The sequence below is a fragment of the Thalassophryne amazonica genome, chromosome 1 (assembly GCF_902500255.1).
Source record: "Thalassophryne amazonica chromosome 1, fThaAma1.1, whole genome shotgun sequence".
Taxonomy (NCBI): Eukaryota; Metazoa; Chordata; class Actinopteri; order Batrachoidiformes; family Batrachoididae; genus Thalassophryne; species Thalassophryne amazonica.
In genome coordinates this window covers 15,597,335-15,615,697 of record NC_047103.1, presented here as the reverse complement: position 1 = coordinate 15,615,697, position 18,363 = coordinate 15,597,335, and the positions used below count along the sequence as shown (strand labels likewise).

General features: G+C 40.4%; 1 protein-coding gene across 2 annotated transcripts in view; it reads left to right on the top strand.

Annotated features, from left to right (window-relative positions):
* The window catches only part of cnksr2a (connector enhancer of kinase suppressor of Ras 2a), a 184,965-nt gene that overhangs the window by 65,263 nt on the left and 101,339 nt on the right, over positions 1-18,363 (top strand). For both annotated transcript variants that reach the window (XM_034165937.1, XM_034165928.1), the window contains exon 14: positions 9,937-9,988. In XM_034165937.1, the coding sequence (XP_034021828.1) occupies positions 9,937-9,988 (52 nt within the window). The remainder of the gene's footprint in view (positions 1-9,936; positions 9,989-18,363) is intronic.

The following is an 18,363-nucleotide window of genomic DNA, read 5'->3' as shown; positions in this document are numbered from 1 at the left end:
ATGAACCTTTTCTCATCAAACTTCATGAAAACATTTATTCTGGCTTTGAGTAGAAACCAGTAAATTTGCAATCAGATGCAGCGAAAAATGTTGAGCCAGCAGTGTTGTATAAAGTACCGGGAAATCACACTTAATTAAAAGTACAGATACCCATTAAAAAATGACTTTGGTAGAAGTTCGTCACCGATTGAAATGCTACTCAAGTAAAAGTCTTAAAGTATCTAGTATTTATTGTACTTAAGTATGACAAGTAATGTACAACTAAATGTAGTCAAGTATTGAAAGTAAAAGTACAAGTAAATGTTAATAATCAAAAACGGACTGATTTTTTTTTTTTTATAAAGGTTTATCTAGGCTTGTAAATGACTGGTAGTATTAGTCAAAATACTGAAAATTGTGCACATCACACAAAAACACTTCAGAAACAAGGTTTCAAAACCTAAACGAGAGTAGGCTGCTCACTAGGTGTTCACAGGAAACAGTTATTTATTTCAACATGTATTTATTTATTTTCATTGTTACATGTTTTTATCTTTTCTGTTGTGTTTTGTTTCATTAGGTTCTTTTTGTCTCTTTCTCTAAAATTGTATTGTAACATTATTAGTCTATTATTATTGACTATTATTGTCTATTATGTAGACTATTATTGTTGTTGCTATAATATATGAATAAAAATAAATGTAAAAAATTACAATTTGACTCTTTTACGACAACGAACACAAATCAACACAAACATGCTGATGCGAACAGCTTAATGCTAACTTTAACATTGAAAACGCCATAGACATGCTAACGCGTTAGCATCGGTCCCGTTTTTAAGTTATAAAATACATCTATCAACTGTTTCAGAAGACCATAACAGGTCGGTTTAACATAAAAATATTAAATATTACTCACAGACGTGCTCTTCAGGGTTTTAGCGGGAAAAAAATTAGGATAAAGCGAAATAAAATCCACGAATCATAGATCAAAGCACTGCTTCGACCTGAGAATCACTGCTTCGATTGGTTCAAGGTTCAAAGCAAAGCCACGTTGCAGAAAAGTTGATTACAGACCCCCTGCAGGTCTGTAATCAATGTAGAGAAATTATCATTTTCCTGACAAACAAGTGCGCAACTGCAAAAAAGCCTCATGACAAATCGGCCTGACTTCGTTGCAGTCACTAGTAATCAGTGGTGTCTCTGGGTGAAAACTGTAGAAAAAATGTAGTGAAGTAAAAGTGAAAGTAAGCTAAATTAAAAAAACTCAAGTAAATTACAAAGTCTTCCAAAACGTACTTAAGTACAGTAGTGAAGTATTTTTACTTCGTTACTATACAACACTGTGAGCCAGGACTTAACAATATAATATATATATATATATATATATCTGTCACTGTTCGCGCTTGACTGGCGGCGACCTCAGAGATCCTGTCAGCATCTCCTTACAAATTAAATGTTTGAACGTGTGCATTCTGACGTGTCTATGCACGAGTGTGTGTGTGTCTATTTACAGTGTGCATGAATGCCACACCGGTAGATGGTGTGTCACTGGGAGTGGGCGGATCCGTGTCTTCTGCTTTGCTGAGCGTAGGGCTGTGACTGGCCGGGCTCCAGGCTCTGACATGTGTAACTCTGTGATAACTCTGTTGCCCTGATCTGACAGAGAACTCACATCACACATATGTGTGACACTTGATGCTTTTCTTGAGGTGATATTCATGAACGTGACATCACCTGCTTTGGTCTGCTTGTGGGCAGCTTAACTAAAGCTATTTTTGTCAAAGGACAAATGCTGTTCTTTTTTCTGGTTTACTGCAGTTCAGCATTAGGGCTCTCCAGTTGGTTCAAAATGCTGCTGCCAGACTTTTGACACAAAGCAGAAAGTTTGACCACATTACACCCATTTTGTCATCTCTTCACTGGCTTCCTGTCCCTGTGAGATCAGATTTTAATGTTCTGCTACTAGCCTATAAAATTGTTCATGGACTGGCACCTCCCTACCTAGCTGACCTAGTTAAACCCTACGTACTGGCCTTGGCTTTGCCTGCTCATGGTGCAGGACTACTTTGTGTCGCTAGTGTGAATAAAAAGTCTGCGGGTCACAGAGCTTTCTCTTATCATGCACCTGTTCTGGCCCAAGCAGAGGGTCACCCCTTTGAGTCTGGTCTGCTTGAGGTTTCTTCCTCAAATCATCAGAGGGAGTTTTTCCTTACCACTGTCACCTGTGTGCTTGCTGTGGGGGTTGGTAAAGTTAGATCTTACTTGTGTAAAGTGCCCTGAGGCAACTTTGTTGTGATTTGTTGCATTATAAATGAAAATAAATTGAAATTCAAAGGAAGAATCAAGAGTTCTGGTTTTTGAGGATGGTCCAAAAGGAGACTTTAGAATATTTTGTAAGTTTCTGATTTGAGCTTGACTGAATTGCTATCATGACTTTTAATTGATTTTGTGTTTTGCGAAATAAACACAGGATTAAAACTGCATATACAAGGTCAAAATTATGCAAACATCATGCTTAATATTTGGTTAAATGTCCCGATCCTTGTGGTAGCCATCATCAAACCTCTGGGGGCATCCTGCTTGTATATTTGAGCACTGTTGTTGGTACGTTTGGTAGAGTTCAGGTAAACATGTTGGTTTCCTGGCATAGACCCAATGCTTCCGGTATTTTCAACCAGGTTGAAATCAGGGCTTGGGGAAGGCCTGTTTGGGGTAACTGTCTTGTTGGAACACCCAGTTGGGTCCAACTTTCAACCATGGAGCTGATGGATTGAGGGTTTTCAGAAGACCACCATCAATGGACCAGCATCCACTATACCAACAATATCACACACTTCTCGCGGCAGCGTTTGTAGAAATAATAATAATAATAATTTATTAATTTATATAGCGCCAAATCACGAGTAATCGCCTCAAGGTACTTCACAACCATTTAAAAGCAGAATAAAATAAAATAAAAATTAAAACACAATAAAAAATTTAACCATAAAAAGGTAAAAGAAGTAAAATAAATAAAACAAATAAAAAAGACACACAATCATATAAAATACTAATGATAAAACAGGGAGAACAAATGTGTCTTCAGCCTGGCTTTAAAAGTCTCCACAGAGTCCGACTGTCGTATCAGCGCAGGCAGATCATTCCACAGAGCTGGGGCGCGGTGATAAAAAGCTCTGTAACCCTCTGACTTTTTCTTCACCCTCGGGACACACAATAGTCCTGCACCCTGTGAACGCAGAGCCCAAGCCGGCACATAGGACTCAACCAGGCCGGCCAGATAGGGGGGTGCCAGTCTATGAACAATTTTATAGGCCAATTGTAATACTTTAATATCCGATCTCAAAGAGACCGGAAGCCAGTGAAGGGATGCCAGAACCGGCGTAATATGGTCAAACCTTCTGCTTTGTGTCAGAAGTCTGGCAGCAGCATTTTGAACCAGTTGAAGACCCCTGATGCTGGACTGTGGTAAACCAGAAAACAAAGCATTACAATAGTCCAATCTAGAAGAGACAAACGCATGAACCAGAGTCTCAGCATCAGCCATAGACAGGATGGGACGAATCTTTGCTATATTTGTTAGATGAAAGAAAGCAGTCCTTGTAATGTCCCTAATGTGGAGGTCAAAGGACAACGTAGGATCAAAAATTACCCCAAGGTTCCTCACTTTGTCAGTATGATGTATAACACATGAACCTAGGCTAAGCGCTAGCTGATCAAATTGATGCCGATGTCTTGCTGGACCAAGAACCATCATTTCAGTCTTATCAGAGTTCAAAAGTAGAAAGTTGCTAGACATCCAACTTCTCACTGCTGCGAGACAGTCCTGTAAAGATTTTATGTGGACAGGATTTCCAGCAGCTATCGGCATATACAACTGAATGTCATCAGCATAGCAATGAAAAGCAACCCCAAAACGCCGCAAAATGTTCCCAAGGAGTGCCATATACAGGGAAAAAAGCAGGGGACCCATAATGGATCCTGCGAAACCCCTAACTTCATGCCCCTACAATCAGAGGTAGTGTCTTTGCACAAAACACAGTGGGAACGACCAGACAGATAAGACGTCAACCACACAAGAGCAGTTCCAGTAATCCCGAAACAGTTTTCTAACCTATCAAGTAGAATATGATGATCAGCGGTGACAAACGCAGCACTAAGATCCAGCAACACCAATACTGTAGTAGTATCCGAGTCCATTGCTCGCAGAAGATCATTAACTACTTTAATAAGTGCTGTTTCTGTGGAATGATATTTTCTAAAAGCAGACTGCAGTGGCTCAAAGAGATTATTCTCAGTAAGATAGTCCACAAGCTGCCGTGAAACCACCTTTTCCAGAATTTTAGAGCAGAATGATAGATTTGATATCGGCCTATAATTTTTCAATACACCAGGATCAAGATTAGATTTCTTGAGTAGTGGTTTAACCACTGCAGATTTAAAACAATTTGGAACAGATCCAGAGTTTAGAGAAAGATTAACAATTTCCAGCACAGCTGGCCCAAGAATGGGCCAAAGATCCTTAAACAATTTTGTTGGTATAGGATCAAATAAACAAGTTGTGCTTTTAGTAGACATCACGAGTTTCGTCAGCACACCTCGTGAGATACTATTAAATTCCGTGAATCTAGGTAGCACCTCAGTGGTAGTCCCCAGCTCAGTAGCTGGATACAATGACTGGACCAAAGTATGCTGAGATGTGCTCAACCTAATATCTTCTATTTTCTTTTCGAAATAGTCCAGAAAGTCCTGTGCTGAAAAAGGAGAACGACCAACAGGTATGGTGGCATGAGGCATGGCTGTCCATGAATAAGAAATGCCACCGTATCAAAAAAATTTTGAATTATGCTTGTTTTTGTTTATCATTTCCAAGTAATAGGTCTGCTTCGTAGCCAATAAAGCATGCTTATGCCTGTGGTCAGCTGACGAGTTCAGTCAAGCTTGAAGGCCTCAATTTTGAAGCAGTCTTTTTCTTCATCTTCATCTTCTTTTTTCTTCTTTGAGTAAAACCTGCTTGACTTCCTTGAAACTGGTGTTTCAAAGGTTTCCAGTTCATGTAGGCCTGGGCCTTGGTGGTTCCTGGGTTGGTTTTTGACCAATAGAGTTTGGTTCCAGTGGCAGGTAGCAGTTTAGATCTTCTTCCAGACCTTGACAAAAGGCTACACATTCTAATAACCTATCTGAAGTGATGGTCTAGATTAGAAATAGCCCAAGATACATTCCTGGCTTCTGTCAGTCTATGATCCTCTTTCTCAGATCTGCACTGAGGTCTTTGGACTTTCCTGATGTACTGTGTTTTTGTCAATCCAGTGAGTTCTGTCAAACAAACTCTTTGTAACTTGGTACAGAAAGAAGGTATATGTATAAGTGAGGGAGGCAGACTGTATGTGTGCGACTATGAGAATATGTACATGTGAGAAATTACGCATGTGAGAGTGTAACATTGAATTTAGATTTGTACAGAATCTGATACATAAATCCTAAAATGAGTATTTATTGGCACAAACAAGCAAGGAACATGAAACAAGGTCAACAAGAATAGCCGGTGATTTGCTACCAACAAACTGAACAGAAAATGAGGAGGCAGGCAGAACACAAAGGTTTACAGATCAGAAAGAGATAATTAAACAGTGAGACAATGACTCATTTCGATGGAGACATTTCAGAGGCACAGCAGAAACAAACCAGTCAGACACATGTAGTGGAAGGACTTAAAAATAGTTCAAATGTTAGGCCCTGCTCCAAGAACAGCGGTATGCTAACTTGTGGAGTGTAGGTCCTGACGTAGAATGACCACCAGCTAATGAAGTAATCAGACATTTAATCCAACAGTCAATCAAGACAAAAATAAGTATTTTGATAATTTATTAATTATTGAGAGAAAAATACATTTTTTTTCTTATTTTGCCTAATCAAAAGTGAGCTTTTCTCGTGTTCTTTGGAATAAACCATGTTTGAGTGCTTCTATTTGATATTGTGTCTTTTTTTTCCATGTGAAAAGAGATTTTGTGCAGGACTTCATGCCCCCACTGGGATTTGATGGAGAGTTAAGTGTGCTGGATATCAGTTCACCTGGAAAAACAAAGTTATACATACTACATAATTTTAAACCACCATCAATGGACCAGCATCCGCTATACCATCAAAATCACACGCTTTCCATGGCAGTGTTTGTAGAAATGGAAAATAATGATTTTTGTCAGCTGGCATTATGGAGGTAATTAATGTTTCATGTCACTGACATTAATGTGCGAAGCTTCTCACCATATTCCATATATTTTTACATGCAATTTATACACTAGTTAGTCGCTGACCAATCTCAAGGGCTGTCAAGGGGAGTGCCGCCTCTCAGGTTAGCGTTTCCGGTTTCAGTGTCGACTGTTAACTGAATTTGCACGCAATCTCCTCAATTAGCATGAGATCTCCTCTATTATCGCTCCAGGAAGAGTTCAACATTTGGTATTTCTGGTTTCAGTGTTGACTTTCCACTGAATTCACATGAGATCTCCTCTATTATCATTCCAGGAAGAGTTCAATATTTAGCATTTCCCGTTTCAGTGTCGACTGTCCACCGAATTTGCATAAGATCTCCTCTGTTAGCGCAAGATCTCCTCTATTATCACTCCAGGAAGAGTTCAACATTTGGTATTTGTGGTTTCAGTGTTGACTTTCCACTGAATTTGCATGAAATCTCCTCTATTAGCATGAGATCTCCTCTATTATCATTCCAGGAAGAATTCAATATTTAGCATTTCCCGTTTCAGTGTCGACTGTCTACCGAATTTGCACAAGATCTCCTCTGTTAGCGCAAGATCTCCTCTATTATCACTCCAGGAAGAGTTCAACATTTGGTATTTGTGGTTTCAGTGTTGACTTTCCACTGAATTTGCGCGAGATCTCCTCTATTAGCATGAGATCTCCTCTATTATCATTCCAGGAAGAGTTCAATATTTAGCATTTCCTGTTTCAGTGTCGACTGTCCACCGAATTTGCACAAGATCTCCTCTGTTAGCGCAAGATCTCCTCTATTATCACTCCAGGAAGAGTTCAACATTTGGTATTTGTGGTTTCAGTGTTGACATTCCACTGAATTTGCGCGAGATCTCCCTATTAGCATGAGATCTCCTCTATTATCATTCCAGGAAGAGTTCAATATTTAGCATTTCCCGTTTCAGTGTCCATTGTCCACTGAATTCGCACAAGATCTCCTCTATTAGCGCAAGCTCTACTCTGTTAGCGCAAGATCTCCTCTATTATCACTCCAGGAAGAGTTCAACATTTGGCATTTCCAGTTTCAGTGTCAACATTCCACTGAATTCGTGCAAAATCTCCTCTATTAGTGTGAGATGTCCTCTATTATCACTCCAAGAAGAGTTCAACATTTGGCATTTCCAATTTCAGTGTTGACGCAACATTTGGCATTTTCGGTTTCTACATCGCTCTACCGTAGAGTGAGCTTGCGCCAGCAGCTGGTGCGCTGTTGCTTCACTCTTATTATTTACTCCTTGAGCTATGACAAGTAAAAAAGTAACATTTATAGTACAGTAAAAGTACACTTTATTTGATTATGGGAGGAGTTAACCAATGACATCATTGGATTGTATAATGCACACACAAAAAATTAAATGTTTAAAATATGGTTTAATCTTTTTCAAAAAATACTTTAGGTTAGAATGAAATAAAAAATATATAACTACATATAACAGATCTAAAAAGCAAACAAACAAAAACCCTTTATGAGGAATATATTGATAACCTGTGATAGACTATTTAAACTCCATTATACAGGGTTTGCCATCAGTTAACACACTGGTTGCACTGGTGTGTCCATTCTGCATGTCAGTGTCAGCTCACGCGTTAAGATAGCATTTGCAGTGATCATTATAATATCCGCAACATGGGTGACTACTGGACAAAACACAGCAGAACAGGAGAATAACACTGGAATTAAAGAATGGATAGAATACGTATGTGGCTGGGTAACGATAGCAAAATGGCTATTTCGAAACATGGTTCCAATGTGCAAACATATAGCTGTGTTTACGTGGACAGCAATATTCTGATCTTAATCTGAGACCATTTTCTGAATAAAATACTGCCATGTACAGAGCATTTTCTGATTACCTCAACCTAACGAAGGTCATGGTCAGAGTAAGCAATAATCTGATTAAGACGGGTAGTATTCCCGTTTTAGTCTGATTATTGAAGTGTAAACAGGAATATGAATGAAATGTTCTTTAAACAACTCACATAAGCATCTAAATATGGTTTTATTCAGAAAGAGGTCAGTAATCAGATTACTGCTGTCCATGTAATCATAGTCAGTGTTCAGGAATTAAGACTAAAAAGGAATTAATGCCGCGTTCACACCGGGCGCAACGCGAGCAACTTCAGCCACAGGTTGCCATGTAATCCCTATGTAAGGACGCGTTTTGGCGCCAAACTGCGCAGCGCGACGCGACTGAAGCGATTTTCAGCGTTTTGCGCGTTTGTGGCGCAATATTGCGTCGCATCATGTCGCGTTGCCCTCCTCCCCAAGTTGAAAAATCTGAACTTTTTCGTCTCGTCGCGCCGCGATGACAAATCAGGGACTGAATATGTAGTGATGTGGAGATGTCTGGAGTTTGACTGAAGATGTGAACATGTCCTGTCTCTGGTAGCAGCCTGTGAGCAGGACTTATGTCTCTTGTGTCCTTTATTTCACAATCATGACAGAGTTTTTGGAGCGAGCAGCAGCCCCACAGCAGCGGGAGCAGAGTTTCTTTTTCTTTTTCTTTTTTTTACGTGCGCACGCGAGGGAATCATCCATGGAGATTATTTTACTTATTAACTACACAGATCTATAATAAAGCAAATGGTGACTGGTTTCTAAAGACAATTATGACAGAGTTTTTTGGGGGAAAGAGCGAGGAGCAGAGTCACAGCAAGCCGCGGAGCTCTCTGCGTGAGCGAATCGTCTGTGTGGAGAATATTTTATTAATTAATTACACAGATGTATAATAAAACAAATGGTGACTGGTTTCTAAACACAATTATGACAGAGTTTTTTGGGGGAAGAGCGAGCTGCAGCAAGCAGTGGAGTTTCTTTTTTTTTTTTTTTATTGTTTACATGTGCGCGCGTGAACGGGACAGTTGGTCCTCAAACTGGGTCTCACAGAGGACCGCTGAAAGCGGCTGTCATCCAGCCGCAGCTCCTGCAGCAAATAATGATATTCTCTGTATTGGGAGCTTTTCCCATACAACTCGCTCCGTGTGTAAGGTCCGCCATGATGACTTGACGCCGAGCAGAATGGAAGCTCCTCCTATTTGATGACGCACCGGGGCGAATTTTCGCAGTGAAAGTCCACCCAAGCAGAGCGACACACTGGGCGAAGGAGGCGCGTCCGTCGCCACGCGACCCCCACGAATTTGTAGCGTCTGATCGCGCCCGGTGTGAACACAGCATAAGAATTAAAAAGGTAGACAACATGTGCTGTGCTGCCACCTGTTGGATATTTCAGGAATGTGAACCCATATCAAATTATGAATTTCACATTGCCAGCGCGTGCTCTGTACATGCACTACTTTGCTTGTGTGAGATTATACACCGTTAATCCCTCCGTTTTGTTTTCTCACATTTGCTCTGTCACCTAGATGTTCTATTGTACTTCTTTCCTTCTTCGCCCCTTCTTCCTCCCTGCCTCCCACTGCATGTACCTTCCTCTTGTTTCTATGTTTATAGGCGTGATAATCGCTGAAGATTTTCATGAGCCTGATTTTTTCCATCCGCACCCAGCATGCATGTGTGAGAAACAGATAACCAGAGACAGTGCCATGTTTTTGTTGCTCATTGTGCGCCTGTCTTCAGCCTCCTCCTCGCTCCCTAAGATCTGTCATCTTTTATATCCCAGGATTCTCTGCAGCAAACAAAGGCCACTGATTCATACTGACAGTCTGTTCTCTCCCCAACCTCCCTCAGACATACCAACAGTCATCCTCGCTGCAGTCAAAAAACAAGAAGAAGAATAAAGGTAGGCAGAAAAGCCACCTGTTCTGTGTCCATTTTTGTCTCCAAGCTAGCAGGAGCCGCCGCAGTCATCACTCATTCACAAATTCACACAGTCACCAGAGGAGAGGTTCAGATGATTCTTGATGACATCACATTTGTAGTTGGACAAAGAAATTTTTATCAAAGTAATTTAGCAAGGCTGGAAGCTTTGGCTGAGAGATTTCCTGGTGTTTCTGGTGGTTATTATCCACAAACAACATATACTGGGTTAAAGTATTCAGTAAAACCATTAAATGGTTAGTAGCCGATATCACACAAACATCACATATTATTAAAATGTATTACTGGTCCACAAATGAACTAATCAAGCTTATTTTTGGGGCAGCAACATGTTAACAATCTAAACTAGTTAGCTTAGATTGTCAGTGTCCTGACTGGGCTAAGCTAGCTAGCGTGCTAGCCAGCTACTTAGAAGATAAGTTTCACAATTCCAGCCAAGTTATTTGACAAGGATTTGACTAATTATCTAAGCGAGCTGTGAATGTTCCCCAGCATTCCATAATGTCCCCTGAAAGTTATGTAAATTTCACTGGGGAAACAGGACATTTGAAGAAAGTTTAAAGTTCAAACAGTGTGCCCGCCACACTCTGATGAGTTCAACATAACGTTTTGAACATACTTTAGAGAACATTTTGACCAGAGGTCAGAGTGTTGGAACATTATTTCTGTGACTATTTAAGCTATTTAAAAGCATGGTTAGATGGCTAGCTGGCTAGCTAGCTAGTATAATAGCTACAGCCAATTTGGGCAAAGATTTGTGGTTGGTCATGAATTTGTTATACATTAGCTAAAGTTTGTTGATACTTTCACTTAAAAATGGATCAAAATAAGAGTGTGACACCTTTTAAACTGATCTTTCTCTTGTTACCACAAATGTTGACTTCACCAAAAAAATCTGTTTCTCTGCCATGATCTTGATCATTTTGTACTTGTCTCTCTCATTCTCTCTCTCTCTGTCTCTTTCTCGCTCAGCATCAGCATCTTTGTACTTTCACCATACTGAAGACATCAACATGTTGACTTTTTTCCCACAGGCGTTTCACTTCTTCCTCCATCTGCCGTTGTGAGAAACTCTGAAAGCTTTAGCTCCATCTGCACTTTCTGGTGACATGTTTTGTGGTTTAGAGCATGGAATAAAAGTTTGAATTTAATACAAAATACTGAAAGAAAAAAAAAAAAAAACACCCCGACAACCACATAATTACTACTTTTGCCCAAACTAAGGTAATTAGAATTCTGTAAGACAAAAACTAGCAATCCTGTCATTTTTACTTAAGTCCTGTTCTCATTTTTATGGATATGCATTCCAGAAGGTCATGGTTTGAAACTTTGTCCATATTTTGAAAAGTCTTGGAGGGTTCAGGAGGTACAGCAATGTTGTACTTGTAGTACTCATGTCCAGTCTTTTCACCTTTTCACTCTTTTGGTCATGTCTTGGAATTGTACTCGAGCTTGTCTCAGTCTCAGTCTCAGACTACAATCAGTGGTGCCGGTAACGCGTTACTCTAATCTGACCACTTTTTTTAGTAACGAGTAATCTAACGCGTTAATCTTTCCAAATCAGTAATCAGATTAAAGTTACTTCTCCAAGTCACTGTGCGTTACTATTATTTTTGCATTGTGGGTTGATAGCAGCATTAAACTTGGTCTGTGGGCAGGAGGTCAGGGTTCGACAGAACTGCACACTTTAAGCGAGCTGTGAGCTTTTCATCCGTGGTTTTCTGCAACAGCTACGACTCGTCCTCACCTCTTACAGCACACCTGCACTGAGCTTTACAAAGACATTTTTATGCTTTTTTTTCTCTGAGCCGCTCCATATCTGCTGCTAAAAACAGCTGATCCTCCGCGACGCGTCAACAACTAACACTATTTTCCACTCAAATGCACCTAAACTCTCTTTCTGAGGACCACATGATGTGAAAACGCAATAAAACTTTCTTCCCTGTAAATCTGGTCATGTTTTCAGCATAAATAAATGTTATCCATTATTTGTGCTCAAACGCCAAAGCAGGGGCGAATCCAGATGGAATGGGGGCATGGGGCAGGGATGTGCCCCCCCCCCGACAACACTCCTAGATTAAAGGTCCAGTTTTGAAGCCTTTTTTTTACTACAACTACTAATACTACTTAAGTAAAATGTTTAGAGAGAATTTAAATGTTAGAAAAATGTTAGAATGAATTTAATAGTTACATTTATAAACATTGTAATTTAGAAATTGCAAGTTTTACTGTTACAGCGCTGTCAACAGTTAAATATGAGTTCAAGAAAGAGGTCTTTATTTTACTTTTTATAAAACAAGTATTTATTTTCATTGAAGCCAAGAAAGGGTGACTATAAAGTGAGTTTTGGCAAAACAAGTATCATTGTCATGTTGAGGTGGCAGAGGGTTGTTGTCGGCAGCTGGGGAAAGTAACTAAAAAAGTAAATAGGATTCTAACTTAGTTACTTTTCCAATTGAGTAAAAAGTAACTAAGTAACTAAGTTACTTTTTCAAGGGGTAATCAGTAATTGGATTACTTTTTCAAAGTAACTGTGGCAACACTGACTACAATAAATATAGACACCAATTAAAAATTATAATCATTACCATACTAACAAGGCGGTGCTGTGGAATAGTGGTTAGCACTGTTACCAGCAAAAAGGTCCTGGGATCACTTCCGATCTGGTCCTTTCCTTTTTGACCACATTGAAGATCTCTACTGGCCTCTACTGGTGGTTGGCTCTCACTGCGGTATTGTATCACTTCCTGTTCCGGAGCACAGCGGTGTTTTTCTGTATCTGTTAGCTGTTTAATCTGCGCAGTTAGATTGATCTATTTATCTAGATTAGGATTTGTTTCCCAGTGTAATCTTTATGTGCCTTAACTAAAGCACTCCTTCTGCTGAATCACCTCTAAATTATTTACACATTATTCACTTTGCGTGTTTTTAGGAATCCGCTAGCTTAGCGCAGCTACTAGCTCTTAGCCGATTTAGCATGGCAGCTTCTCCTGTCTCTCCCGCACTTTTCTGCTCTGGGTGTGAAATGTTTAGTTATTCCTCGGCCTCCTTTAGCAGTAATGGTACTTGTAATAAGTGTAGCTTATTCGTAGCTTTGGAGGCCAGGCTGGGCGAATTGGAGACTTGGCTCCGCACCGTGGAAAATTCTACAGCTAGCCAGGCCCCTGTAGTCGGTGCGGACCAAGGTAGCTTAGCCGCCGTTAGTTCCCCCCTGGCAGATCCCGAGCAGCCGGGAAAGCAGGCCGACTGGGTGACTGTGAGGAGGAAGCGTAGTTCTAAACAGAAGCCCCGTGTACACCGCCAACCCGTTCACATCTCTAACCGCTTTTCCCCACTCGGCGACACACCCGCCGAGGATCAAACTCTGGTTATTGGCGACTCTGTTTTGAGAAATGTGAAGTTAGCGACACCAGCAACCATAGTCAATTGTCTTCCGGGGGCCAGAGCAGGCGACATTGAAGGAAATTTGAAACTGCTGGCTAAGGCTAAGCGTAAATTTGGTAAGATTGTAATTCACATCGGCAGTAATGACACCCGGTTACGCCAATCGGAGGTCACTAAAATTAACATTAAATCGGTGTGTAACTTTGCAAAAACAATGTCGGACTCTGTAGTTTTCTCTGGGCCCCTCCCCAACCGGACCGGGAGTGACGTTTAGCCGCATGTTCTCCCTGAATTGCTGGCTGTCTGAGTGGTGTCCAAAAAATGAGGTGGGCTTCATAGATAATTGGCAAAGCTTCTGGGGAAAACCTGGTCTTGTTAGGAGAGACGGCATCCATCCCACTTTAGATGGAGCAGCTCTCATTTCTAGAAATCTGGCCAATTTTCTTAAATCCTCCAAACCGTGACTATCCAGGGTTGGGACCAGGAAGCAGAGTTGTAGTCTTACACACCTCTCTGCAGCTTCTCTCCCCCTGCCATCCCCTCACTACCCCATCCCCGTAGAGACGGTGCCTGCTCCCAGACCACCAATAACCAGCAAAAATCTATTTAAGCATAAAAATTCAAAAAGAAAAAATAATATAGCACCTTCAACTGCACCACAGACTAAAACAGTTAAATGTGGTCTATTAAACATTAGGTCTCTCTCTTCTAAGTCCCTGTTGGTAAATGATATAATAATTGATCAACATATTGATTTATTCTGCCTTACAGAAACCTGGTTACAGCAGGATGAATATGTTAGTTTAAATGAGTCAACACCCCCGAGTCACACTAACTGTCAGAACGCTCGTAGCACGGGCCGAGGTGGAGGATTAGCAGCAATCTTCCATTCCAGCTTATTAATTAATCAAAAACCCAGACAGAGCTTTAATTCATTTGAAAGCTTGACTCTTAGTCTTGTCCATCCAAATTGGAAGTCCCAAAAACCAGTTTTATTTGTTATTATCTATCGTCGACATGGTCGTTACTGTGAGTTTCTCTGTGAATTTTCAGACCTTTTGTCTGACTTAGTGCTTAGCTCAGATAAGATAATTATAGTGGGCGATTTTAACATCCACACATAGATGCTGAGAATGACAGCCTCAACACTGCATTTAATCTATTATTAGACTCTATTGGCTTTGCTCAAAAAGTAAATGAGTCCACCCACCACTTTAATCATATCTTAGATCTTGTTCTGACTTATGGTATGGAAATAGAAGACTTAACAGTATTCCCTGAAAACCCCCTGCTGTCTGATCATTTCTTAATAACATTTACATTTACTCTGATGGACTACCCAGCAGTGGGGACTAAGTTTCATTACACTAGAAGTCTTTCAGAAAGCGCTGTAACTAGGTTTAAGGATATGATTCCTTCTTTATGTTCTCTAATGCCATATACCAACACAGTGCAGAGTAGCTACCTAAACTCTGTAAGTGAGATAGAGTATCTCGTCAATAGTTTTACATCCTCATTGAAGACAACTTTGGATGCTGTAGCTCCTCTGAAAAAGAGAGCTTTAAATCAGAAGTGCCTCACTCCGTGGTATAACTCACAAACTCGTAGCTTAAAGCAGATAACCCATAAGTTGGAGAGGAAATGGCGTCTCACTAATTTAGAAGATCTTCACTTAGCCTGGAAAAAGAGTCTGTTGCTCTATAAAAAAAGCCCTCCGTAAAGCTAGGACATCTTTCTACTCATCACTAATTGAAAAAAATAAGAACAACCCCAGGTTTCTTTTCAGCACTGTAGCCAGGCTGACAAAGAGTCAGAGCTCTATTGAGCTGAGTATTCCATTAACTTTAACTAGTAATGACTTCATGACTTTCTTTGCTAACAAAATTTTAACTATTAGAGAAAAAATTACTCATAACCATCCCAAAGACGTATCGTTATCTTTGGCTGCTTTCAGTGATGCCGGTATTTGGTTAGACTCATTCTCTCCGATTGTTCTGTCTGAGTTATTTTCATTAGTTACTTCATCCAAACCATCAACATGTTTATTAGACCCCATTCCTACCAGGCTGCTCAAGGAAGCCCTACCATTATTTAATGCTTCGATCTTAAATATGATCAATCTATCTTTGTTAGTTGGCTATGTACCACAGGCTTTTAAGGTGGCAGTAATTAAACCATTACTTAAAAAGCCATCACTTGACCCAGCTATCTTAGCTAATTATAGGCCAATCTCCAACCTTCCTTTTCTCTCAAAAATTCTTGAAAGGGTAGTTGTAAAACAGCTAACTGATCATCTGCAGAGGAATGGTCTATTTGAAGAGTTTCAGTCAGGTTTTAGAATTCATCATAGTACAGAAACAGCATTAGTGAAGGTTACAAATGATCTTCTTATGGCCTCGGACAGTGGACTCATCTCTGTGCTTGTTCTGTTAGACCTCAGTGCTGCTTTTGATACTGTTGACCATAAAATTTTATTACAGAGATTAGAGCATGCCATAGGTATTAAAGGCACTGCGCTGCGGTGGTTTGAATCATATTTGTCTAATAGATTACAATTTGTTCATGTACATGGGGAATCTTCTTCACAGACTAGGGTTAATAATGGAGTTCCACAAGGTTCTGTGCTAGGACCAATTTTATTCACTTTATACATGCTTCCCTTAGGTAGTATTATTAGACGGTATTGCTTAAATTTTCATTGTTACGCAGATGATACCCAGCTTTATCTATCCATGAAGCCAGAGGACACACACCAATTAGCTAAACTGCAGGATTGTCTTACAGACATAAAGACATGGATGACCTCTAATTTCCTGCTTTTAAACTCAGATAAAACTGAAGTTATTGTACTTGGCCCCACAAATCTTAGAAACATGGTGTCTAACCAGATCCTTACTGTGGATGGCATTGCCCTGGCCTCTAGTAATACTGTGAGAAATCTTGGAGTCATTTTTGATCAGGATATGTCATTCAAAGCGCATATTAAACAAATATGTAGGACTGCTTTTTTGCATTTACACAATATCTCTAAAATCAGAAAGGTCTTGTCTCAGAGTGATGCTGAAAAACTAATTCATGCATTTATTTCCTCTAGGCTGGACTATTGTAATTCATTATTATCAGGTTGTCCTAAAAGTTCCCTAAAAAGCCTTCAGTTAATTCAAAATGCTGCAGCTAGAGTACTGACGGGGACTAGAAGGAGAGAGCATATCTCACCCATATTGGCCTCTCTTCATTGGCTTCCTGTTAATTCTAGAATAGAATTTAAAATTCTTCTTCTTACTTATAAGGTTTTGAATAATCAGGTCCCATCTTATCTTAGGGACCTCGTAGTACCATATCACCCCAATAGAGCGCTTCGCTCTCAGACTGCAGCCTTACTTGTAGTTCCTAGGGTTTGTAAGAGTAGAATGGGAGGCAGAGCCTTCAGCTTTCAGGCTCCTCTCCTGTGGAACCAGCTCCCAATTCAGTTCAGGGAGACAGACACCCTCTCTTCTTTTAAGATTAGGCTTAAAACTTTCCTTTTTGCTAAAGCTTATAGTTAGGGCTGGATCGGGTGACCCTGAACCATCCCTTAGTTATGCTGCTATAGACGTAGACTGCTGGGGGGTTCCCATGATGCACTGTTTCTTTCTCTTTTTGCTCTGTATGCACCACTCTGCATTTAATCATTAGTGATCGATCTCTGCTCCCCTCCACAGCATGTCTTTTTCCTGGTTCTCTCCCTCAGCCCCAACCAGTCCCAGCAGAAGACTGCCCCTCCCTGAGCCTAGTTCTGCTGGAGGTTTCTTCCTGTTAAAAGGGAGTTTTTCCTTCCCACTGTAGCCAAGTGCTTGCTCACAGGGGGTCGTTTTGACCGTTGGGGTTTTACATAGTTATTGTATGGCCTTGCCTTACAATATAAAGCACCTTGGGGCAACTGTTTGTTGTGATTTGGCGCTATATAAAAAAAAAAATTGATTGATTGGAATTTGTATGTTTTCCCTGTGTTCATGTGGGCTTCCTCCTACTTACAAAGACATGCATGTTAGGTGGATTGGAAACTTTATAGGAGTACGTACAAATGTCACTGAGTTGGTCTGTCTAAATATGACCCTGTGATTGACTGGCATCCTGTCCAGGGTGTACCCCACCCCTCACCCTGTGACTGCTGGGATCAACCTGGTCTCATGACAAGTCGTGATTCAGCAGCACAAAATATACATTAATCTATTGGTTCGTGATATTGTGACAAAAAGAGCCTCATTTTCAACACGGAAGAAGGAATTCATTCTCATTCATTCCGTGATGGCTGCATGAAATTAAAAGTGAAGCGGGGGTATCGGGGGTAGTTATGGTTAGGGTGGGGGGAAGGAGTAAGATTAGGTTATGGTTAAGGTTAGAGTTGGGGGTGGGAGTAGGGTTAGTAATAGTGAGTTAAAAAAAGCCCCGTCACGAAAATGTGACTCATTTCGTCACAGGAGCATGAAAAAAAACCAAAAAAAAAAAAAAACGTGTGACTGGGCTGGCTGGGATAGGCTTCAGCCCCCCGTGACCCTTAATTGGAGTAAGCGGGTATAGAAAATAAATGGATGGATAATCTTCAGTCTAGTTAAATTCTTTGTCTTGAAAACAGGCTTGTTTCTTCAGGTCTCTGTCTCTATTCATGTTCACCTTAGCCAAAGACTCAGCTTTGACTTGGTCTCCACCACTCCAAAATCTCGAAGCCTTTGTCTCGACTCACACTCGACCCTTTAATGTCTTGGTCTTTATGACCGCTTAATGTCTTGGTCTTTACTTGGACTTGCTATAATTCAATAAAATTCAGTTTCAATTTATTGTATTTGTATAGTGCCAAATGACAATAATGCTGCCTCAAGGTGCTTCACATGGGTAAGGTCTGACCTGATCAATCCCCTTGAGAAAGAACGCAGGGGACCATGGTAAGATAAACAATGGTAAAACTCCCTCTGC